This window comes from Zea mays, chromosome 7 (assembly GCF_902167145.1).
Source record: "Zea mays cultivar B73 chromosome 7, Zm-B73-REFERENCE-NAM-5.0, whole genome shotgun sequence".
Classification (NCBI taxonomy): domain Eukaryota; kingdom Viridiplantae; phylum Streptophyta; class Magnoliopsida; order Poales; family Poaceae; genus Zea; species Zea mays.
The window spans coordinates 88487913-88512615 of record NC_050102.1 but is presented as its reverse complement, the minus strand read 5'-3'; the positions used below and the strand labels follow the sequence as shown (position 1 = coordinate 88512615).

Genomic DNA, 24703 nt, shown 5'->3' with positions numbered 1-24703 from the left:
GGGTCCATACTCCCCCTTGTATATATGAAGGGGTATGACCGATTGTGGTCTGTCACACCGAGCTTTAAGGAACAAAGCTAGGTGCATCTCATACATGCGCCAAGAAGACAACATATATAATAACAGAGTGTATAGAGATAAATGCCACAATAATCAGAGTATTTATTACATAGCGCAAGTCTTATTACAAAATAAAAGATAAAAATAAAATGAACTAAGGATCGTCGTTGGTGCCAATGTCAACTGAGAAACGCCACCTAGATCAGATCAAACTCCTCACCTTGTGGCTTCTCCTGAACCACATGTTCTTCTCATGTGAGGGGGTGTGAGACAGCAAGGGTGAGCTCACACATGATCATAGCTCAACCAGTTATGGGGAACCAGTGGACATGAACTCACAAAGGTGGGGAGTTCATGTGATGTCTAAGGCTAATCAATGACAGGGGTTAAAGCTGAGCATTGCTTTTAAGTAGTTGGTCAAAATTTTATTAGCAGTTACTAAGTGTAAGTAAATATCAAACCTTAAATAAAGTAATAGAACAAAATTAATAATAAACCCATGCAATGCAAATGACAAAATTGAATTTAAGTTCCATAAATTAATCATCAGAGAGTCCTGAGCTGCTCATGACCGTGAGCTCAGCTAGTATACCAGTTTTACACTCTGCAGAGGTTGTACCCTTAACCCACAAGTCATGTTACCTATCTGCCAAGGGGTCGCGACTCCCATACACCTATACCTAGGAGGCGAGGCAGGGCAACACTACGAGGCCTTTACAAAGTTCCACTAGCTTCCGAAAACCCGCTACAGTTTATGGGAAGAGCACTTGCAAGAATCCCCTGTCTGACCGCCATCGCAGCTAAATCAACCCGAGAACCTCCTTGCATGCAACTCCCCTACTGCCCTTGCCCCTTTCGGGTAAGGTAGTCTTCCACTAGCTTTCCTAATTAGTTAGCCAAGGGCGTCCCATTAATCCCTTGTGGTGGCACGTGTTACTCAAGTTAAGCTCTATGTTCCAATTAACATTAATGATCTTGGCATGAACATAAATAGAATAACAAAAGAATTGGAACATAGATATAATAAATGATTATCCCAAAACCATGTAAAGCAATAGCAAAACTACCCAAGTGATTCAGGGGTAAACAAGGTAATGAGATAAACAATCTAGGGTGACCTATCGGGTCCCATCAAAATTAACCTATGCATGAATAAATGGTATTAAAGAATATTATTGGGTAAAAAGTGGTCAAGGGCACAACTTGCCTTCAATGAGCTCCTGCTCAGCTACTTCTATCTGCTGCTCACCAGGATCCTCAGTCACGGGTTCTTCTACTCGCCACAATACAAACAAGCACAGTATATAGAGAAAATTAACATCACACCAAACATGTAAACAAAATACACAGTAATAATCTAGACAATAAAATAAGATCATAGGAACTGGACTCATTAAATTTGTAGTTATAGATTTTATGTTATGAATTTTCTAATATTTTATGTGCTTAATACAAGATTAGGTAATAGATAAAATTTAAATTGTCTTTCATGTCAAAACAGTGGCACTGATGGTTAGAAAATAATTTTACAAAAAAATAGGAACTAGAATGGACCAATTTGGAGTTTATATGAATTTTCTACAAATTAAACAAGTTTCTGCAATTAAATATGTACTAAAAATCTATTTCTCAATTAATTTCTCTGATTTTCTAATCCTCTGGACTGGGCCTCGATTTCTGCAAAGGTTAGGGGCCCTAGCGCAAATGCACCCGAGACACAGGAAACCCACCAGGTGGACTGCGGGTTCTATTTCAAAAAGGCTAGGGTTTCTTACGTAAGAATGCCAGACCGAAGGGGGTATCGCTTAATATCGGCCGTCCGATTAGAAATCACGCGTCCAGATTAAATCAACAACCGCGCGAACCGGTACACCATGGGATCCACAGGATCTAAGATCAACGGTCTCAATTTAATGAATACAGAGATAAGCGCCTATCGTCCGATTCCGATCGGACGGTTACTACGCCTTTGATGGAAGCGGTATGCTCATCAGATCTGGGCCGTTCCGAGGGAGATTGGAGGCCCGCATCTATCTGCCCCAAACGGGTCTGACGACGGCGGCGTCCCGCCGGAGCAAACCATTCGCGCGAACGGGTAGTTCCTATCCTATTCTAGCTGGTGCAATACAAAGCAGATAGGACAACAAGGATGGGGGTGGGTAATATACCGGCGATTAAACTCTGAGGAAGCCTGCCCTTGCAGCGCGGCGGCCCGACCACGAGAGTTGAAGTCCGACGACGAATTCGTGATGTCCCTGGCTCTCTGCTCATGATTATACCCTAGGCGCAGGTCTGCCAAGGTCTTGCGCTCAGACTTGACCCGGTCACGGCGACGAAGGGTACGCACGGCGGCGAGCACCCGCTACACTTTCACTGGCGGCGGTGGAAGGAAGAGGGCAAGGAGGTTGGCTGCGCGAGGAGAACGGACGCCGCTATTTAATGGAGAGCAGGGGGGTATGGCACTGGGTCAAGTGCCGCGCCGTTCGGAGAGTCCGGCCGCCCCATAGCTCCAAGGAATCTTGGCATTCCGCTGCGCGCACGTGATTTCCGCGGGGAAGAAAGTCCTGACCGGTGGGACCGCGATGCAGCGACACACGCGCGAGCCGCGCGAAGGAACCAGAGAGGCTGACAGCGGGCCCCGCTTGTCGGGTGCGCGCGGAGGCGGGAGCATGGGCCACGCGTGGAAAACAGCAAAGTGGGCCGAATTGCGTTGAGCCGGCTGAAAGGGAATTAGGCTTACACCTATTTCCTAATTGATTTTGGTGGTTGAATTGCCCAACACAAATAATTGGACTAACTAGGTTGCCCAAGTCTATAAGTTCTACAGGTACCAAAGGTTCACCATAAGCCAATAAAAAGATCAAGAGAAAGGGTTCAAATAAAGGAGCAAAGAAACAACCGAAGGCACCCTGGTCGGGCGCACCGGACTGTCCGGTGTGCCACCGGACAGTGTCCGGTGCACCAGGGGACTCCGAAGCTGAACTTCGCACCTTCGGGAATTCTCAGGGACGCTTCACTATAATTCACCGGACTGTCTGGTGTACACCGGACAGTGTCCGGTGCCCCAATGGGACGCGACTCTGAACTCGCCAGCTTCGGGAAATCGCAACGACTGCTCTGCTATAATTCACCAGACATGTCCGGTGCACACCGGACTGTCCGGTGTGACAACGAAGCAACGGATACTTCGGCGCAAACGGCTACCTGCAGGCGCATTGAATGCGCGCCAGCGCGCGCAGAAGTCTGGCACGCCCATGCTGGCGCACCGGACACTCTACAGTGCATGTCCGGTGCGCCACCGGACATCCAGGCGGGCCCAGCAGTCAGAGCTCCAACGGTCGGAACCCTAACGTTCGGGTGACGTGGCTGGCGCACCGGACATGTCCGGTGTGCATCGGACTGTCCGGTGCACCATGCGACAGACAGCCTCCACCCAAACGGCTAGTTTGGTGGTTGGGGTTATAAATACCCCCAACCACCCCACATTCAAGACATCCAAGTTTTCCTACTTCAACCACTTACAAGAGCTCTAGCATTCAATTCTAGACACACCCAAGTGATCAAATCCTCTCCAAATTCCACACAACGCCTTAGTGATTAGTGAGAGAGATTTGCTTGTGTTCTTTCGAGCTCTTGCGCTTGGATTGCTTTCTTCTTTCTTTGATTCTTCATTGCGATCAAACTCACTTGTAATTGAGGCAAGAGACACCAATCTTGTGGTGGTCCTTGTGGGAACTTTGTGTTCCAAGTGATTGAGAAGAAAAACTTACTCGGTCCGAGGGACCGTTTGAGAGAAGGAAAGGGTTGAAAGAGACCCGGTCTTTGTGACCACCTCAACGGGGAGTAGGTTTGCAAGAACCGAACCTCGGTAAAACAAATCCGCGTGTCACACCTCTTATTTGCTTGCGATTTGTTTTGCACCCTCTCTCGCGGACTCGATTATATTTCTAACGCTAACCCGGATTGTAGTTGTGATTATTTTTGAGAATTTCAGTTTCGCCCTATTCACCCCGCTCTAGGCGACTTTCACCGGCCCAAACTAGACTTTAGTCTTTTTCTTTCTTTTTATTTTCTTTTCTCTCCCTTTTCAAATTCAATTTGTATTCAAATTTAATTCAAACTCTTGTGGCCTATTATTACAATTTATAATTGTAACATTTAGAGATACTAATTCTGGAGGTATTTATTTACATATATCATTTATTTATTCATATCTTTTATCTCTTTCTCTTCTCCTCATTTCTAGAATTCCCTTTAGGGTTTAAATTCTAATTTATGTGTTATCATATTTGTTTCTACATTATTGTCACATTGTCACAAAGAAAAATGCACACACAATGAAACCTCAACATGATGCACAATTTAATGATTTTTGTTAATCCTTTGTTTATTTTATGAGGTGTTCACATGGGATGACAATAGAGATACATACACATATAAAGGAGAGCAAATTCTACTTTTATTCTTCCTTATAATCTGTGTATTACATGGTCACCATCAATCAAACCAATCAACCAGTTTATCAATTCCTTTACTTTATTGCCCTAGGAGTAGCCAGTAACGTAGCCTTCATCTCCATCTTTATCTCTTTGTGACTCTATGTCGTCTAAAGACGTCTTGCGTGACATGCCGATCCCAAGATAAACCCTAGGATCTCTCCTTCCTAATGGGTCCATCCTCGGGGCGAGATCCAAATGCTGTTGGAGAATGCCGCCGGCCTGCACACGCGCGGACTGCCCGACCACCAGACGTGGACCGTCCAGTTCGGCATAGGGAACCCCACTCCCGTTGTCCAGGTCACGGACTGCCCAGTCCTAGACCGTGGACCGTCCGCACCGCCGCAGAGAGCTCGCCGAGTGGAACAACTCCTGGTGATTGGCGCCTAGATCCGCACCATTCACTAAATATCCAAACACAATATTAAAAGTTGAATTGTAGTAAGTAAATTTTGGGAAATGACGCCTAGTTTTATGTGCCGCCAAGAACATAAGAAACGAAAACAATGTGCAGGCAGCGGACGCTCGTCATTTGAGTAGAAGAAATCCATAATGCAACTGTGTCGTGTAAAGCGCAATATGTTAAATCCAAAACAATGGGCTAATCCTGAAATCCTATATCTGGAAAATAGGCATTGCCACAATGACAGCAAAATATGATTTCTGGGATACCTACATAAGAAAGAATCCAGCTATTTTTGTTTGTTCATGTTAATTTAAATTGCCGAGTTGCAGAGGAACAGGTGTCCCTGAGCTCTCCATTATTAAAGATCTTCAGCGAACGAGGTCTATGTGTATTTTCTTTTTCTTCGTAGATTAGTTCTTCGCCACCAAAGACTGCCGACTTGATCACCAAGTATGCGCCTAACACTGTTCTAGTGACAACCGAAAGAGATAACCCTGCAATGCATGGAAACTGAAACAAAAAACTCGCCCAGTGGATAAGAATGCCAGCATGTTATTATATTAAGAAAAAACTTAATCGCTGTCCCTATATAGAAAGATCACGAAAGTTGCGTGCAACATGAGTTAATTTTCACCCTTTATATGCCCGGTGTACTATTAGTTGTCGTTTTAAACAAGATCTGAGTCAACTTATAAAAAATTTTTACTACAAAAAATTATTTTATTACGTAGTTTTGAAACATAATATTTATATGCACCAATTTATCTTAACAAATACTTTTATAAAAATATAAATGTATTAAAAGTTTATTTGTATTTTAACAAAAAACATTGACCAAAGTTATATTTTGGAGACCGTGTCTGTTGGGGACTTGTTCTCAAATGCTAAGAGTTAAGATCAAGGCAACATAAAATGTATTAAATATTAAAATCCTTCGTCCTTCAAGACATTATATCTCTCCGGATATAATGAATTCCGGACGAAGGTTATGAAGGAAAGAACCTTCGTAAGCACAATAGATGATAAGGAAGAATCCATATACGAAATATGGAGAATAATATGAATATTGTCACAAATTTATTTTTATTTGCATTATCATATCCAGAATAACAAATTATAAATGTACCTTCGGGTTAACGGAAAATAAAGGTACAACGCGTGATGCAAAAAGCGAATGCCAAGTCAGCGTGAGTACTGTTCATCTATTTATAGGCAAGGGACGCAGCCCATGTAGAATTACATTCATGCCCTTTACATTTATCAATAACTCTATAGTAATTCTTCGAGGTCTAATTTGCCTTTTCATCTTTAAGTCGTTTCCCCTTCTCTGCTGTTATGCCGAAGCTTTTCTACGCACAGCTTCGTGATCACCTTATCCTTCGTCATAATCGCCTTACGTCTCGCTCAGGCTTCGTCCTGACCATGCTCTTGTATACTCATGACCCGAGTCCGAAGATGCCTGTTTACATATTTCACTTGGAAAACATTGTCAAATTATGTTTTTGAGGATCTTCGGAAGCCGAAGGCCCCCAACAGTAGCCCCTCGCAATATTAATTTACTAGAATGATAAATTCTTATTGCGACATGGACGAAGGCCTTAAGCCGAAGGTCCGAAAAAACACCTTTCCTTTGCTAGAATAGCAACAGTCATTGACAAGCGGGACCCTTCAGATTTCAACGCATTAGGTGTATAAATAAGAGCTCACCACGAGTTTATTTGGCACGCTTTCTTGCCATCTGGTCTTGCTCACTCGACTTTTAGCCTGTGCGCAACAACACTTGCTTGGCTTTCTTAAATTTTTAAGCTTCGGGTTCGAGAGCACTTTTCTCAGCATTTTGCGAAGATGTCTGAAGATAAGAAAGCTGTTGCTGAATCGAAGCTGAGCCTTTCTGAGGAGATGCATCTCGGCTTTCTTCAATCAATAGCAAAGACCAATACAGAGAAGATTACTAGGGAGATTTTGGAGGGTTTATCTGAAGACACTGGTGACAGTGAGAGTTATGATGTGGATAGTGGTGGTGAAGACTCCGAAGATCGACCTTGGCGACCAAGCCATGCGGTTTTTGGTAAATCAAGTATTAAAGAAAGCCATCTTGTCAATATGAGGGGTAGATATTTTCGGGACTTGTCTATTGTGAGGGCTGACGAAGGAGAGAAGACTTGTCCGACTCCCGAGGAAAATGAAGTCGTGATATTTCGAAGCTTCTTAAAGGCTGGACTGCGATTTCCATTGAGCAGTTTTGTCGTGGAAATACTGAAGATATTTGAAATCTACCTTCATCAACTTACTCCCGAAGCAATCATAAGGATGGGCATCTTTGTCTGGGTCGTAAGGAGCCAAGGTTTAGAACCAAATGCAAAAAGTTTCTGCAACATACATGAGCTATTGTACGAGACGAAACCTTGGGGTAAAGAGCAGTATCACAACAATTTTGGCTGCTACAGCTTCGGCGCCCGATCTGGGTCAAGCTGTCCCGTGCCAACCTTTCGAAAGACGTGGCCCGGCGACTGGATGACGGAATGGTTTTATGTGAAGAATGACATGAAAACACGGGAAGATATTAAAGATATCATTATGCGCCCAATCTGGCAACGCTTCGGCCTCCGGAGGCCGAAGGTGGAAATGGATGAAGCAGCCGAAGAATGCCAGAGGGCCTTCGGCGTGATTTGTTCTTTTATTGGGACGAGGGATTTGGTCCAAGAACACGTTGCCTTCAGAGTATGGCCACTTGCAGAAAAATGGGAAATGCCGAAGGAAACCATCAGGGAGCCTGACGAAGGTGGTCTAGTTAGACTAAAATACACATTCAAATACGCAGATAAGTTCATCGAGCCAGATGACGACTGGCTGAAAAGTATTGTGGCCATAAGTGATGAATTGCTTGGATTATACTCGAAGGCCGAAGACACTGCACTATCAGCGGCCTTCGGAGGCCGAAAGAAGAAGAGACTCAACCGAGTGTTTGATGCAATTGGGTTTGTCTACCCCGACTACCGTTATCCAATGCGGGGTCAAAAAAGAAAGAATACATCTTCTGCGAAAGAAGTTGCTTCCGCTGCCACCAGCGAGCCAGCGCCGAAGAGGAAAAGGATAAAGGTTCTCACACACCGGCCACGTTATATTGAACCGGCCACAGTGCATGAGTTTGTCGGTGAGACCTCTTCGGCCACCAAAGCTAAAGGACCAACCCCCTGCCGAGTATTGAAGGGCTGGCCGAAGTGCCAGTAACAGAAAAAATAGAAGAACCGAAGGCTGAAGAAACAAAGGCATCGGAAATTTTAAGTCCTTCAGCAAAAATTGAAGTGCCAAAGAGCCAAAAGGGTCCAGCAATGACCCCTAAAAGAAAAAGGATGGTTAATGTACTGGATGTTTTGGAAACAATAAAGTCTTCAAGCACGACTCCGAAGAAAATTGCTGAAACTTCCGAAGTGCACACTGAAGCCTTTGTTGCCGAAGCTTCAAAGCAACAATCTGAAACTGAAGCTGGTCCTTCAGAGCCCACCAAGGTGAAATCCTTGGAAGCCGAAGAAACAAAAATAGCAGAGCAAATTTTGGCTGAAGAAACTGGCACTGCCGCCCCCGAAGCATTCTCCAAAGCCTTCGATTATATTTTACGGCATGCTTCGAGGAAAAAGTTGACTGAAAAAGAAAAGCAAGAAGCCCAGTTTACGCCCAAAAACTGAAATATCCAAAGGGGGCGTTGATTTTCAACGGCAGCGGAGAAGAAGACTTCCTGTATTGTCTCCCTGACACCAAGGAGATTTCTGTCTGTCGGGAGATGAGCAAGAGCTTCGGATTCCCAACACTAGAAAACGGGCTCTCGGTATTATCAAAAGACGAGCTAGCCGATAGCTTGGCGTACAATAGCTTAAAGGTGCGAAAATGAGGTCTTTGTATTGTTTTTTGAAATCAAAATTTTTCATTTATTTAACTTATTGAAACCAAACTTTTTGCAGGGTCTTATACTTAGCAATGCCCTCAGGGCTCAGAAAGATGCTGAAGACGAAGGGTGCGTTATGGCCCTCAGCAACCTTCGTTCCGAAGTTATTGAACTAAGGAACGAAGGTCTCGAAAAAGATAAAATATTATATTCATTGATAAATAGAATAAAAGAAGATGAAGCTACTTTTAATGCTCAAGCTGAGGCTCAGAAGCGTGAAATTGAAGATCTTCGAAAACAACTAGCCAGAGCTAAAGAGGAGCACACACTTGAAGAAGCAAAACGAGAAATCAGTGAACAATGGGCAAATCATTTGGAGAAAAATGTTGAAGAGCTTCGTGCATCTAAGAAAAGATGCTATGAAAAATCTATGGAATGTGTTAAAAAAGTAAAAACCAGCTTCGCCAGCGTTGGCGCTTTTTCAAGTGAAGAGAAATTCATAAGGGGTGACCCCGAAGGCCCAATCGAATGGATCAGCCACGAAGCTGAGGCCTTTGAAGAAATTTTGAATAGTCGCAGAGACATATGTGCCTTTTAAGGTGCCAGGGGGATTGCTACCACTTTGGAGAGGAAAGGCTGTGAGCATGTGAAATTTTTGGCACAATCCGAAGCCGTCTTATCCTCCGAAGATATAAAAGACCCTTCGGCCGAAGCAAGCCTGGTCAGTGGAAAAATTTTCACCGACATCTGGGACAATGGTGGCCGGGAAATGGCCCAAGAAATTATTCGAAAAAGCGAAAAAGGCATTCAAGATGCTAGAAAAGTAGCCGAGGCCGCTGAAAAAAGTGCAGAGCCCGAAGGGCAAATAGGTATTGACTAGTGGTTTTTGATTCTTTGTTGTAATTTTTTGATTTCGAACTTGTTCACGGTTTATAATATTCACAGTTTGTAATAGTAATATAGTCGTATCTTCTCCTCCCTCAGAACCTGCTGAGCCATCTGCGGACCCCCACGCGAAGGGGGACGACGAAATTAGGAAAATGGCCGAAGCCATCATGGATAAAGTTGTTGATCAACTACTAAACGAAGCTGCAGAGATAGTTCTAAGGGAAGATTAGCTGTTATTGTAAAAAACATTTAGAATGTAACATTTGTTGTGTGTAATATTTTGTAACTTTGAATGTAATATACTAGCTGTTTATAGTTCTATTCTTTACGATGCATGAAACATCATATACATACCGTTTTTGAGCCTTCGGCGAAAAACACCTTCCCTTCTTTTCATGCTTCGTAAATAATATCCGTGTTCTCATGAAATCAGTAACCAATCCTCGTAAAATCAATAATCAATAAATCTTTCCATTTCAGAGTTTGAGGAAGGTATAACTCTTCAATAGCTATTTTTTGTGCCTTGTCACTATGTCTTCAAAACAATCTTCGAATATCAATACCGAGACTCCCTTCTTGCGTTGTTGATGCAATATGATGTATGATGTTATGCTATGCAGATGATGTAATGATGTGATGTTATGCAAAATGATATTTGCCGAAGGTCGATGTTTTTTCACTGCAAGCCTCCCTTAAGAGCTTCTTCACCTTTTACTTCAGCGGAATCAACGTTTATTTTTCGCTGTAAGCCTCCCTTAGGAGCTTCTTCGCCTTTTACTTTCAGCGGAATCGGCGTTTATTTTTCGCTGTAAGCCTCCCTTAGGAGCTTCTTCGCCTTTTACTTTCAGCGAAATCAGCGTTTATTTTTCGCTGTAAGCTCTGCATTCCCTTCGGAACGACTTTCGAGCAGAAAACTTACACTGCGCTCCCTTAGGAACGACTTTTGCTGCTCCGAAGAAATTACGCTGCGTTCCTTAGAACAAAATTTTTGATAATTCGAAGGTCCTTCTTGCCACCATAAATTCTTATGCTTCGGCAACTTAAGTCTATGGAGAAGATATATTTTCATTATGGTAAAAAGCGAAACTGTTACAAGAGATTAAAAACGACAAAAAACACTTAAGCCTCCCATAATTGTTCCTTATTAAAAAGAAAATAATACTGAATGCGAAAAACTGATGTCGGGGTAAGATATTTGTCAGTAAATGTGCTTCGACTCTGGCACAGTGCTATTGACTGTGCGAGCTTCGGACTCTTCTCTGAAGTCCCGTTGAAGGTGAGTGTGTTGACTCCCTTCTGGCTGCTGGCCTCGTTGCATTGGTGGTGGAGGTGGAGGCTGTTGCCAAGATGCTTGGGGTTGGCTTGCCGAAGCAACAGAAGCTGAAGGGTGGTTGCCTACATATTCTGGAATATAAGGTGAATGGTACGAAGCAGTATGCATGACTTGCTTCGGCTGACTCTGCTGCGCTGTAGCTTCTGCTATCTCCTTTTGCTTCTGGATGGTAACATGGCACATCCTGGTGGTATGGCCCTTGTCCTCACCACAGAATAGACAATAAATTTTCCTTGGCTGATCCCCAAATCTTCCTCCGAAGCCCCTGGCGCCTCTGCCCCTTGGAGCTGGCGGCCGGAAAGAGCTTTGCTGCTGCCCCGAAGCTTGCGAGGAGTACTGTGGCCTTTGCTGTTGACTCCCTCTATCATCACTCTGAGCAGAGTTGTGAATTGACCTGATGTGCCTCGGATGGAATCTTCCTCCGAAGCCCCTGGTCATTTCAGAGAACCTGTATGCTTCCTCCCTTCTTTGGCGGAAGTCATTGTCAGCTCGAATATACTCGTCCATCTTCTGGAGCAGCTTCTCCAAAGTTTGAAGAGGCTTCCTGGCAAAGTACTGAGCTGAAGGTCCCGGCCGAAGCCCCTTAATCATGGCCTCAATGACAATTTCATTGGGCACTGTTGGTGCCTGTGCCCTCAGACGCAGGAACCTTCGAACATACGCCTAAAGGTATTCTTCGTGGTCCTGGGTGCACTGGAATAAAGCTTGAGCAGTGACCGGCTTCGTTTGAAACCCTTGGAAGCTGGTTATCAACATGTCCTTCAGCTTTTGCCATGAGGTGATTGTTCATGGCCGAAGAGAGGAGTACCAGGTTTGTGCAACACTCTTGACAGCCATGATGAAAGACTTTGCCATGACTGCAGTATTACCACCATACGAAGATATGGTTGCTTCATAGCTCATCAAGAATTGCTTCGGGTCTGAATGACCGTCGTACATGGGGAGCTGGGGTGGCTTGTAAGACTGGGGCCAAGGTGTAGCCTGCAGTTCTGTTGACAGAGGAGAAGTATCATCAAAAGCAAAATTTCCATGATGGAAATCTTCATACCAGTCGTCCTCGTTGTAGAAGCCCTCCTGATGAAGCTCTCTGCACGGAGGCCTTCGGTTCTGGTCATCTTGAGCAAGATGACGATCTTCTTCAGAGGCTTCGTCTATCTGCTTTTGTAGGTCAGCTAGACGAGCCATCTTTTCCTTCTTTCGTTGGACCTGTTGATGGAGCATCTCCAAGTTTTGGATTTCTTGATCCAAGTCGTCCTCCGGAGGCGTTGGACTAGTGGCCTTCCTCTTCTGGCTTCGGACCTCCCTAAGAGAAAGGACATCCTGATTGGGATCCAGCGGCTGCAGAGTGGCAGCCCCTGTGGCTGAAGCTTTCTTCGGCGGCATGACGAAGGTGATGCTTGCCGAAGGTGTTCAAAACTCAAAAAATGGACGTGAGTTCACCGGAGGTGGGCGCCAATGTTGGGGACTTGTTCTCAAATGCTAAGAGTTAAGAACAAGGCAACATAAAATGTATTAAATATTAAAGTCCTTCGTCCTTCAAGACATTATATCTCTCCGGATATAATGAATTCCGGACGAAGGTTATGAAGGAAAGAACCTTCGTAAGCACAATAGATGATAAGGAAGAATCCATATACGAAATATGGAGAATAATATGAATATTGTCACAAATTTATTTTTATTTGCATTATCATATCCAGAATAACAAATTATAAATGTACCTTCGGGTTGACGGAAAATAAAGGTACAACGCGTGATGCAAAAAGCGAATGTCAAGTCAGCGTGGGAGTACTGTTCATCTATTTATAGGCAAGGGACGCAGCCCATGTAGAATTACATTCATGCCCTTTACATTTATCAATAACTCTATAGTAATTCTTCGAGGTCTAATTTGCCTTTTCATCTTTAAGTCGGTTTCCCTTCTCTGCTGTTATGCCGAAGCTTTTCTACGCACAGCTTCGTGATCACCTTATCCTTCGTCATAATCGCCTTACGTCTCTCTCAGGCTTCGTCCTGACCATGCTCTTGTATACTCATGACCCGATTTCGAAGATGCCTGTTTACATATTTCACTTGGAAAACGTTGTCAAATTATGTTTTAGAGGACCTTCGGAAGCCGAAGGCCCCCAACAGTCTCGCTGTACTAAACAACAACTAATAGTACACCGGAGTAGTAGATCTTTATTCGTGATTTGAGCCCTCCTAGTCTGTCCTCACAATAGATCAGTCTATCTCATGTACACACAACTAAGAGTACCAGCAAGTGACTTTTTTTAATCTTAGTCTAAAATTCGTTTCCACTGTGATTCGTACTCACTTGAAGAGACTCGTACTCACCTGTGGTACTTATAACACCTAACCATGTCTCTTAGTCTGAAGTTGTACCCAAAAGGTTTGAGTGTTCATCACATGGAGAGTAATCCATTAGCAGTAACTTCATGCCAATACATAGAAGGTGAAATCAGACAAGTCTGTCATGGATGAGGTTAATCGCTCTTACTCTATGCATCAAGGTGACCTTCCTGGAAGCTTCCCACTAAGCACTGCTGCATGCTGGGAATAGTTTTTGGGGTCCTTTTCTTGGAGTGACTAAACAACCGGCCTCCACCATAGTTGCACGGGTGGATGGGCGGCCACTTTATCTTGTCTGTTTTTACCGTAGCAGTTCTGTGGTGCGGTCATGGCCATGCATAGTTTAAGCTTTTGCTAGCTCCTAAAGCTCTTTGCCTGCACAGCCGAACGAGTAGGATAAGCGTAGGGTCAGCAGTATGCCTCCTAGTGTATTAACAAAGTCCCTGCATGTGGGGGTATGATGTCCTTTTGATATGGCATATCCTCTTTGCTGTGTGCCCTCTATATAAAGCCATTGCCTGCTGCATTCCCTCTCAACATACCACTGCACTACAGCAGGTTGCCCAGTTCTGCACCCCCTTCTTCCTTCTCTCACTTGCATTGCACACCGAAAACCTCTTCTTCGTCAGGCAGGCATGAAGCTTGGAGGACAAGGGAGGCAGATGGGGAGGCTCAACAGGGCCTTCAGGGAGAAAAGGGCAAGGTTCTACATTTTCCGCCGCTGCGTCGTCATGCTGCTTCGCTGGAGCGATTAGATATTGGTCTCCATGGGAGATGACTTCCCCTCCATTCTAGATGTTTTTTATTTTTTTGGTTTGGAGCTAGTATCCATTTTGGTAGAGTTTTAGAATTTAGGCGTAGTTGCTCACTTGCTCTGTACAGGATGGCCGGCCGTGTGCTGGTTCGAGTGGCAATCTTTTTTGTTTTCTTTGCTTGCATGTTGTTTCAGGCAAGGGTGACTGATCCAGCTCTGTGGTCTGAGATTGCCATAATTTGTACTGCTGAAAGAAGATTGGTATGAAAAATATGTTGTTGTTAACGGTGATGATTGTGCCATGAATATATACTTTCCTAATTGATTCAAATGCTGAAACTTTTTGTCATGAAGATATACTTCATAATAGATTGAAATGATTCATACGAGATGATTGTGCCTTTATGCTTTCAATAGAAAGTTGAGATCAAATATATATGTGTGGAGGGAGAACTTATTTAATTATTTTCACCATATATAAAGCAGTACATCTTTTCTGTCTTCCATTTTTGTTTTCATTCTTTCTTAAGCAAAATCGTTTTCCCTTTTAAATGGTCAAATCTTGTTGACGTGAAATCAATGGCAAAGTATTCTCATTGAAGATGTAGAATAGTCGGTGTGCTCTGCGAAGTTATTTAAGATAGGAAAAAGAGTTTTAGAAAAAAACACAAGATATAGTCTGGCCGCGCAGGCCTAGATACGTCACGGCTGAAACTGTGATTTTGTGACGCATCGACTAGGGAACACACTTTGATCTTTTTGAGTGGAAGCTTGTTAAATCACAACTAATTCTTTTCAGTGGAAGCTGAGTAAAACACAAGAGTTTATGTTGAGTGGTTACCTAATCAGACTGGCTATTTGTCTCAATCATTTCAAATGTCATCTCAATGTCGTACTCATTTATTAAACGAAATTTCAATGCCTTACCCTTGATTATTAATATAAAATAAAACAATAGTACAGTAGATTTTTCGGATGGTAGCTATTCTTTTTTTACTGACAGATCATAATATGTGGACGTTAGTAGAAATAAAACTGTGGGACATGGTTACCCGTCACCAGTATAAATACATTTCTCTACTACAATAAAACATCAATTTCAAATGTTATCATGCGTCATGTACGAAACATAAAGCAGGTAGGTTTATTCTCCTTCTCAGCCAGACGCCGTAAAAACCACACAAAGTCATATTAGTGGGCCGTTACCCTATAAATACGCCGTGAAAACCACTCAAACCCTATTAGTGGTTCATTACCCTACAAATAGGCCGTAAGGAGCCACTCAAGCTCAACACAACAGGAAGTCGCTCACTCGTAGCGCTTCCATATAGTCCCACTCCACTAGCTGAAGAACGACGGACGATCTGAGCTATAAAACAAGATGTCAGACTCCTTTTCAACTGATACCTTTTAGGTATTTTGAGTAAGATAAAATGTAATATTTGTTCTTGTGTGCAACCACAACACACTGTCATTTTACTAGTTTACTAAAGGTTTTACATTGGCACCACTATACATGCGTATTAGAAAATAGCTATCTCTGATTATTCTCTTAAAAACGTCATTAAGAATCAAATTTTTTTATTAACATAGCTTCTCTAAAAACAATGTTGAAATTGATTTTTTTTAATTTTTTAAATAGTCTCCAACAAAAATTGGCCTGAATGAAAGTTGTAATATTTCGAAAGGTCACTACCGGAATCCGTGCCTTTGCCGAGTGCCGAAGGCTTTGCCGAGTGTTTTTTATCGGGCACTCGGCAAAGCAGAATTTGCCGAGTACCGCCCTCGGCAAAGTTCTGCGCTCGGTAAAGAGTTAGTTTACCGAGTGTAGAACACTCGGCACATCCAAGCACTCGGCAAAGACTGCTTTGCCGAGGGTCAAGCACTCGGCAAATACGGCTCTCGGCAAAGGGCCGTTAGCGGCCGTCTACAACTGACGGCCGTCAGTCTTTGCCGAGTGTCAAATATCTGGCACTCGGCAAACAGGGTCTTTGCCGAGTGTCCTATGTAGACACTCGGCAAATCATTTTTTTATTTTTTTTATTTTGGTCACCAAACTTTTTGTGGTATGTTCCAACACTATGTAGACCAACATGTACCATTTTGGGACAATTATAACAGTGTTTTCTATACCTAGTACATTTAGTTTGTTTATTTGAATTTCTTCGGAAAATTCAGATTTGAACTGCAGGTTACTCGAAACTTGGAAAACCGTGCATGCAAAAATGATATTCATGCTACTTAGCACAAGTTACGACCGATTTCAGGAGCGGACCGGAAACTTCGAGCACCATGCTCACTCAACATGACCGTAAACTTGCCATCCAGGTGTTTAAAAATTGTATAAAACATAAACAAAGTCAGAAAATCATGAAACCTGTCCACGTGTCATGATATCATATGTAGAGGCTGTGATAAAAATTTGAAAAAGTTTCGAGAAAGTTGTAACGCACTATGTGTACAAACCTAAGAGATCCACATTGAAACTCTATGATTTCATGTGTGGTTCTCTTAGGTTTCTACACATAATGTCTCACAACTTTCTCCAAACATTCTCAATTTTTTATCACAACCTGTACATATGATATCATGACACGTGGACAAGTTTCATGATTTTCTGACTTTGTTTGTGTTTTATACAATTTTTAAACATGTGGATGGCAAGTTCACGGCCATGTTTAGTGAGCATGTTGCTCGAAGTTTTCGGTCCGCTCATGGAATCGGTCGTAACTTATGCTAAGTAACATGAATATCATTTTTTCATGCACGGTTTTCCAAGTTTTGAGTGACCTGCAGTTCAAATTTGAATTTTCCGAAGAAATTCAAATAAACAAACTAAATCTACTAGCTATTTCAAACTCTGTTAAAATTGTCCACAAATGATACATGTAGATCTACATAGTGTAGGAACATACCACAAAAAGTTTGGGAGACAAAATAAAAAAAATACAAATGCACTTTGCCGAGTGTCTAGGGATGACACTCGGCAAAGACTTCTTTGCCGAGTGCTAGATGTGTGACACTCGGCAAAGAGGTAGTAAAGAACCTTTGCCGAGTGCCGCAACGGGGGACACTCGGCAAAGAACTCTTTGCCGAGTGCCGCCGATCCGGCACTCGGCAAAGAATATTTTAATATTTTAAAAAAATCTTTGCCGAGTGCCGGATCACGGGCACTCGGCAAAGAAACAAACTTTAACCGGCCGCACGGCCGGCTTTCTTCTTCCTTCTGGCTTTGCTTCTTCTTAATTTGTTCCCGCGCCTCTCACCGCCGCCGTCTTCCCACGCGCGCTCGCTGCCGTCGCCTGCCCTCGCGCGCCGCCGTCTTCCCGCGCCTCTCACCGCCGCCGTCTTCCCGCGCCTCTCACCGCCGTCGCCTGCCCTCGCGCGCTCGCCGCCTGCGCGCGCTCGCCCTCAACGCCGGCCGCGCCGCCGCCCTCAACGCCGGCCGCGCCCGGCCGCCCGCGCCCCACCGCCGCGCCCCACCGCCTCCGTTCGCCCGCCTCCAAGGTAAACACTGTTGTCTAATTTGTTGTCTAATTGTCTAATTGTTGAGTCTCTCAAGGGCATGACAAGGAACTTGAAGTGGTAGTGGTGGGTATAGAATGTCGTCTTCTGATGTCCATAGGATGCATCCTCACATGGTGATAGCCGAACGACAAGTATAGCTTTGTGAAGTATTTGACACCATAGAGCTCATAGTGTAGATCATCGACCATAGAGATTGAGAACTTATCCATGGATGTCTTGTCATTTAGCTCACAGTAGTCAATGCAAAACTTTTAGCAGCCCTTTGTGTTCTTGACTAGAAGCACCGGTGCAAGAACGGAGAAGTGCTTGTCCGAATGGGTATGGCAGTGCACTACCGCTCGAGCTCGTTGTTCTATGCCTGGGACGAGGGCAAACCCACCCAGGTCGATGTTGAAGCAGCTGATGGACTGATGGTAAAATCCTCCTAACCTATGCGCATAGCCATGTTACTTTCCACGCTCTCGTAGGGACCACGATCACCATGGCGGTACGGACTAGGAGCGCTGGCTGGCTGGTAGCCTTGAACTGGAGTTGGCGTTGGCGCTCGAGCGTTGTGGCCGCCATGTTGGTACGGGCTCGGGGCGCAGGACACCTGGCTTGCAGGAGCCGGAGCTGGAGCAGCGTGGACGCCACTGATGTACGGGCTCGGCGCGCTGGCAGGAGCAGGCACCGGAGCGTTGCCCGGATGGTCAGCATGAACTGGTACCGGTGCCGGAGAGTTGTGCCCGCCATGGTTGTCGGGACTAGGAGCTCCGGTCGGCTGGCCGTGGTGAATAGGAGCTGGCGCCGGGGCGTGATAGCGAGGTTGAGGGTGATGGCGGTGATGTCCGTGAGGACCTGGCGCCGGTGCCAGGGAGTAATGATCGTGGTGGTGATGAGGACCCGGCGCCGCTGCATGGTGGTGAGGGCCAGGTGGGTGTTGGATCAAGATCGCTGGCTCACTTGTTCTTGTTAAGTTTGAATCATGCATGTCAGCCATCGTGCTGTTAGTGTGTGCATCCCACGAGCGTAGCAGTGTATACTTTAGGTGAATTTTTTGTTACTGTGTGCATGTCAGCCATCGTGCTGTTAGTGTTATTTGCAGGTTTTTGTATTAATAGACTTGTGTTTCTTTTTTACAGAGAAGATACTTGTCTTCCTAGCCGCTGCGGGTCTGCCTGCACCGCGTCGCGTCGCCACTGCACCGACCCGCCACAGCCCCACTAGCCTGACTCCACCGCCACCCTAGGTATAACCTCTATTTCCGCATCATGGTCGTAGATCACGTAACCCAGTTAGGCGTCTCCCGTTCGAAAGTGATACGGTGTAGATATGCAGATCTTTGCATATCTACAAATGTATCAGTTTCGAATTGTCCACGTTTTTTGGACAGCCCGCGGTTGCGTAGATGGTGTTAGTTTCCATGCTCTACTCCGGTCCGAGAAAGAGTTTCGGCGTCACCTCCCTGTTGTTCTCCGGACAGTACACTCTCCCTGCCAGGACGTGTATCCGGAGAACAGCGGGGAGGTGCTGCCGAAATTCTATCTCGGATCGGAGTAGAGCATGGAAACTAACTCCATCTACGCAACCGCGGGTGGGATTAGGACCTATCCTCACCTATTAGAAGGTAGGAACGTAGTGTACATGCATTACATGTCTATATTAAACTATACTCGGTTATATATGTTAGAGGATGGAGGACCGTGAGTGGATGTACACGGGCCGCGTTCGACGTAATGATGTCACCCCAGAATGGATTAGGAAGACCGATGCTTTCGTGGAACGGGCATATGGCGAAGCTGCTAAAGGAGCTAGCCTAGTCCCTTGTCCGTGCAGCAAATGTGACAACCGGAAAAGAAAACCAAAGAAGACCATGGTAGAACATATTTGGAAGAATGGATTTACGCCGGACTATACTCGGTGGATCTTCCATGGTGAAGCGCATCGCACGAGAGAGGAGGTGGTCAGACAACGCGTCGAGGATTACGATGCTGATGCCGGGGTAGCAGACATGTTGAACGACTATCACGAGGCACAGTTCGCCGAAGGACGTACGGAGGACGAGCCAGAGGCGACCGCAAAGGCATTCTACGACATGTTTGACGCGGCACAGAAACCCCTTCACGGCAAGACAAAGGTTTCTCAACTGGATGCCATTGGGCGTATAATGGCGTTGAAGTCGCAGTATAGCATGAGTCGAGACGCATTCGATGGTTTGTTGACAGTTATTGGCAGCCTGCTTCCGGAGATTATTTTTAATCGATGTAATGCTATATTTCATTTATTTTGCATATGTTTCTAAATACATATTTTTTTATCTGTGCTTAATTGTTTACTCTTAATTGCAGGTTGTTGGACAAAGATGGTGGGCGGTGGGACGAGGACGAGGAGGGGGAGGGGGAGGGGGAGGAGGAGCACCCGTAGGACGGAGGAGGAGGCGCAGCAGGACGACGCTGTACAGCAGCAGGTGGAGCAGCAAGCCGCTGTCGATGCGGCACAGCAGGACGACGACGATGCGGCGCAGCAGGACGACGACGATGCGGCGCAGCAGGACGACGACGACGACGCCGCCGCTCAGCAGGGCGTCTCAGGTTCTGGCTCCTCAGGTTCGAGGAGTATCTACCTGCGAGGTCCCGCGAGCCTACCTAAGCGACCCATTCTTCGTGACAGACGTCCCCTCATACGACCCGATGGAGAGAGGTAGGTAACTTTAGATGTTGTTGCTGCTTTTTCATATTATATGTTCAAATTAATAATAGAAACTAATACTTCATCTTAATCACTTCGACATGTCTTGGATGGTTTTGGAGACTGCAGGGGGTCACGGCCGCAACCCCAATGGCATCCTCGGCCTTCTATGCCGGGAACACTTCCCTGGGCTTGTCGAGTACGCCGGAGTGACGAGCCCAGCGTACACCTTCGACCACTACGCCGTCGCCCCCGATGCAGTAGATCGGGACGGCAGACAATTCAACAACAAGGCGGAGCGGGTCAAGCAAGAGCTGTGGGTAAGTCTTTCTCGCACTATATTGTTTAATAAGTCGCATTTGTTGCATATTCTTTAAATAATGTATGGATACATCGTCTTTGTATGTAGGATTTCTTCAGGTGCGATGCTGGATACGAGGCCAGGGCGGATGTGGTGTCTACGACGTGCTGTAAGAAGCTCGTCGTGGACATGCACTACGAGGCGCGCATCCAGGCCATCGTCACTTACCACGGCTCCGTCCTTGGGGAGAAGGTGACCAAGAAGGACGCCCGAACCATGTCATTGACTGCGGACCAGTACTTGCAGGTAAATACAAAACTTTATTATTGGTACTAAATATGCTTATTCTTATCTTCTGATATGCGGTGTACTTATATTTTTTTAGATGATTCCTCATTGGTGCGCCGCGCATCCTGAGTGCTGGGAGAAGATGGTGCAGAGGTGGTGCTCGGCTGAGTGGGACGAGGCGCACAACGCTAGCCGGGAACGGCGTTTGCTGATGCAAGGTCCCTCCCACCATCAAGGCAGCCGCAGCCTGGGCAAATACGCGGAAGCATGGGTACGCGCTCTTTTTTATTTAGGTATATAACTTTCGATTAGACATGATTTCTAACCATATCGTTGGTTTTCTCGCAGTCGGCGGCACATGGTGGCGCGCCTTGCTCCACGTTCTCGGCATATGCCATGGCCCACAAGGGGAAGGCGACGTCCGACGTCACCTACAACCCGGATGACGGGCCCGAGGCGTACACCAACCCCGCCATCCACAGCCGACTCAGTGAGTACACCGCAATGGCCAAGGAGGTCCATGGGCCAGATTACGATCCGAGGACCGAGGACATCGACGGAGATGTCCTCATGAGGGTCGGAGGAGGCAAGAGGCATGGGCGGTACTGGATTGCCGACGGGGCAATCGACTCGTCCTCCACTCCCACTCTCTCTCAGGTGCGAGCAAGGAGCACGAGCGCGAGCCCAGCCATACGACCTCGGCAGGACACCTCACAGCATCGTATCCAGCAACTCCAGGTTATTCCTTATCTATTCATCGTTCATTAATTTTTATATATCTTCTCTTTGCATTATCGTAACATTAGGGCGAAATATTACAGACTCAGCTAGATGATGAGAGGAGGCAACGTGAGGAGCTGGAGAAGAGGATGTCGGATTTGTTCGCGTACGTGCAGAGCCTTGGCGCCGCACAGGGTCATGCTCCACCACCTCCGTTGTTCCCTGCAACTGACCCTGCTGAGTTCACTACTCCTGTGAGTATCAAAATTTTAGTACTGCATGATATATATTCATATGTTCTCACACATACAATCTATTCTCTGTGCAGCGTCAATCGGCGGCGTCGAACAACCCTCATGCTTCGTCCAGCCCTTCGCCGAACCAGTCCAGATGCCCACCTCGTTGATGATCCAGACTTGGTCTTGTGAGTGTTGGTGATGTTTGGCTAGACTTGGTCTTGTGAGATACTTGGTGATGTTAGTGATGATCCAGACTTATATCTGTTTTGTGATGATCCAAACTTATATTTGTGAGTGTTGGTGATGTTAGTTATACTTGGTCTTGTGAGATACTTAATGAGACTTATGTGCTGTGAAACCTGATTTATGTGGTGATATTTGTGATATATATGGTGTTGATGATAAATGTGTTGATTCTGTGATGCGAATGATATATAATGTGATGTGAATGATATATATCTTTTGTTTGTTTGGATGGAACAGCAAAAACAAATAAAAAAGGGACATCCTGGTCACTTTGCCGAGTGTAACACTCGGCAAAGGTCGCTTTGCCGAGTGCTATGACCATGGCACTCGGCAAAGAAGGAAACCTGGGAACCGGTAAAGCCATCTTTGCCGAGTGCTGACAATGGCACTCGGCAAAGAAGGAAACCTGGGAACCGGCAAAGATGTCTTTGCCGAGTGCCGTTGCCAAGGCACTCGGCAAAGGGACTGGCAAAGGGGCCCACTGGAGGGTTCTTTGCCGAGTGCCAGTCCACCAGACACTCGGCAAAGAAACCTCCTTTGCCGAGTGCCTACTAGGGCTCTCGGCACAGAGACTGGCTGTGGGGTCCACTAGACCAGTCTTTGCCGAGTGTCGCCGTTGGCACTCGGTAAAGGATCCGTCACCGTCACTTGGCGCCGTGACGGTGACTTTTCTTTGCCGAGTGCCAAATGGCACTCGGCAAAGTCTTTGCCGAGTGCCCGACAAAAAGTACTCGGCAAAGAAGCTGTTGCCGATGTACAGTTCGCCGAGCGTTCTTTGCCGAGTGTTACACTCGGCAAAGGCTTTGCCGAGTGTAAAATAGCCTTTGCCGTGTGTTTAGAACACACGGCAAAGAAGCTGATTCCGGTAGTGGGTCTACAACTTTTAGTTGACTACCTTTTCATTTGATAGCATTTTGGGTTCCAAAAATTACGTTTGAATTTTCCACATTTGAATTCAAATTTCCGAATCTCCTCTATGGAGAAACCATCAAAACCAAAACCCTAAACCTTGAAAAGTTATAAAGTTTTGTAGTGGACAAATTTTCCATTTAAATTTATTTAGGATCCCAAGTACCCATTTTAAAAAATAGAATGAAGATAAAATGAGGAGGACAAATAACATAAATGGACAAGAGAGTATTATGGGTGGAGTTCTTATGGAAGGAACGCACGAATCCTAGAGTTGCAGTTTTTCGTGGGAAAAATCACATGACTTGTGATGGCATCGTGTCCATCCGTATGACTGTCTAGTGGATTTTCTCAGAAATATTCTTTTACAATTTTTTATTTTAATTTATAATTTTGAAAAAAGTATTTACACTATAAATACTATAACTTTTTAATACCGCAAGTGGAAATGTTGGTACTAACGGTTATTAAACTGTGCCAGTTATTTTTTATTATTCTTTTATAATATGGTTCTAAGAAACACGAGTGGATATACGTTTAGAATCCATAACGGAAAGCTTTTTTTTTACCAGCGAAAGTTACTAAAAATTGATAAGGCTTCATTTGAATGCACTACTTAGCTGGTTAAAAAGTTACTAGTAAAATTAGCTAACTAAGAGTATCTCCAAGAGACTTTTTATTTTTGGCTCTCTATTTGACTATCTATTTATCTTTTCATAAAGATTACATTATATATGTAGCATCTCACTCCAACAGACTATCTATCTAGTTTTGCTAGTCAGGTGGCTAGCCAAATTTGGCTAGTGAGAGAGCTAATTTGGAGAGTCAGATAGCTTGGCGAGTCAGATAACTAGTCTGTTGGAAAGTTATTTTGCTGTTGAGTAGCTAAAATTTGGCTTGACGAGTCATTTAACTAGTCTTTTGGAGATGCTCTAACAAATAGCCGGTTAACTATTAGCTAATTCTAGCTTGGTTGAACCAATTAATAACTAATGGATAGTTGAAAGTATAGCTAATATTTAGCATAACCATTAGCTCACTCTGTTTGGATGTTTATAACTAAGGGTAGATAATAGTTAAACTATTAGTTGCGTTGTTTGGATGTTTCTAACTAATTTTAGTAGCTAATTATTAGATCAAGTGCATGTAAATGGGGCTTAAGTTTAGGGATGACAATTTAATTCATAAACATGAAACCTGATGGGTGTGGGTATGGGTGAAGATTTTGACCAGTGGGTACAACCCGTACCTGATCCGAAGTTTCGCGGGTGCGGGTTTCTATTTCAATCCACGGGTGATTCGCACCCGAACTGAAATCTAGTTCATTCTTTATTTTACACAAAAATGATTAAGATACAATAGTAATTATTTTGAATAAATAACTTGGATAAAGTTTCATAATATATTTTGTTGATGTTCAACCTTAGAGGGCTTAAAATACGTAGATATAACTAAATTAGTGTCCGTGCTTAATTGATTGTAGCTGAATTATTATTTAAAATGTATATTGGGTAAAAATCCACGGGTGATATGAAACCTGACAGATTTGGGTGCGGGTTTAAAATTGCACCCACGGGTGCCATCTTAGGCGGATTTAGGTAGACTTCACGATACGATCACGGTTGGGTTTTTG

General features: G+C 44.7%; 1 protein-coding gene across 1 annotated transcript; it reads left to right on the top strand.

Moving 5' to 3' along the window:
* Positions 1 to 13863: 13863 nt before the first annotated feature.
* Positions 13864 to 14493, top strand: LOC118472944 (uncharacterized). The gene has a single exon (XM_035960961.1). It carries the CDS (start codon positions 14054 to 14056, stop codon positions 14171 to 14173), a length of 120 nt encoding a protein of 39 aa, XP_035816854.1. The 5' UTR covers positions 13864 to 14053; the 3' UTR covers positions 14174 to 14493.
* The last annotated feature ends 10210 nt before the right edge of the window (positions 14494 to 24703 follow it).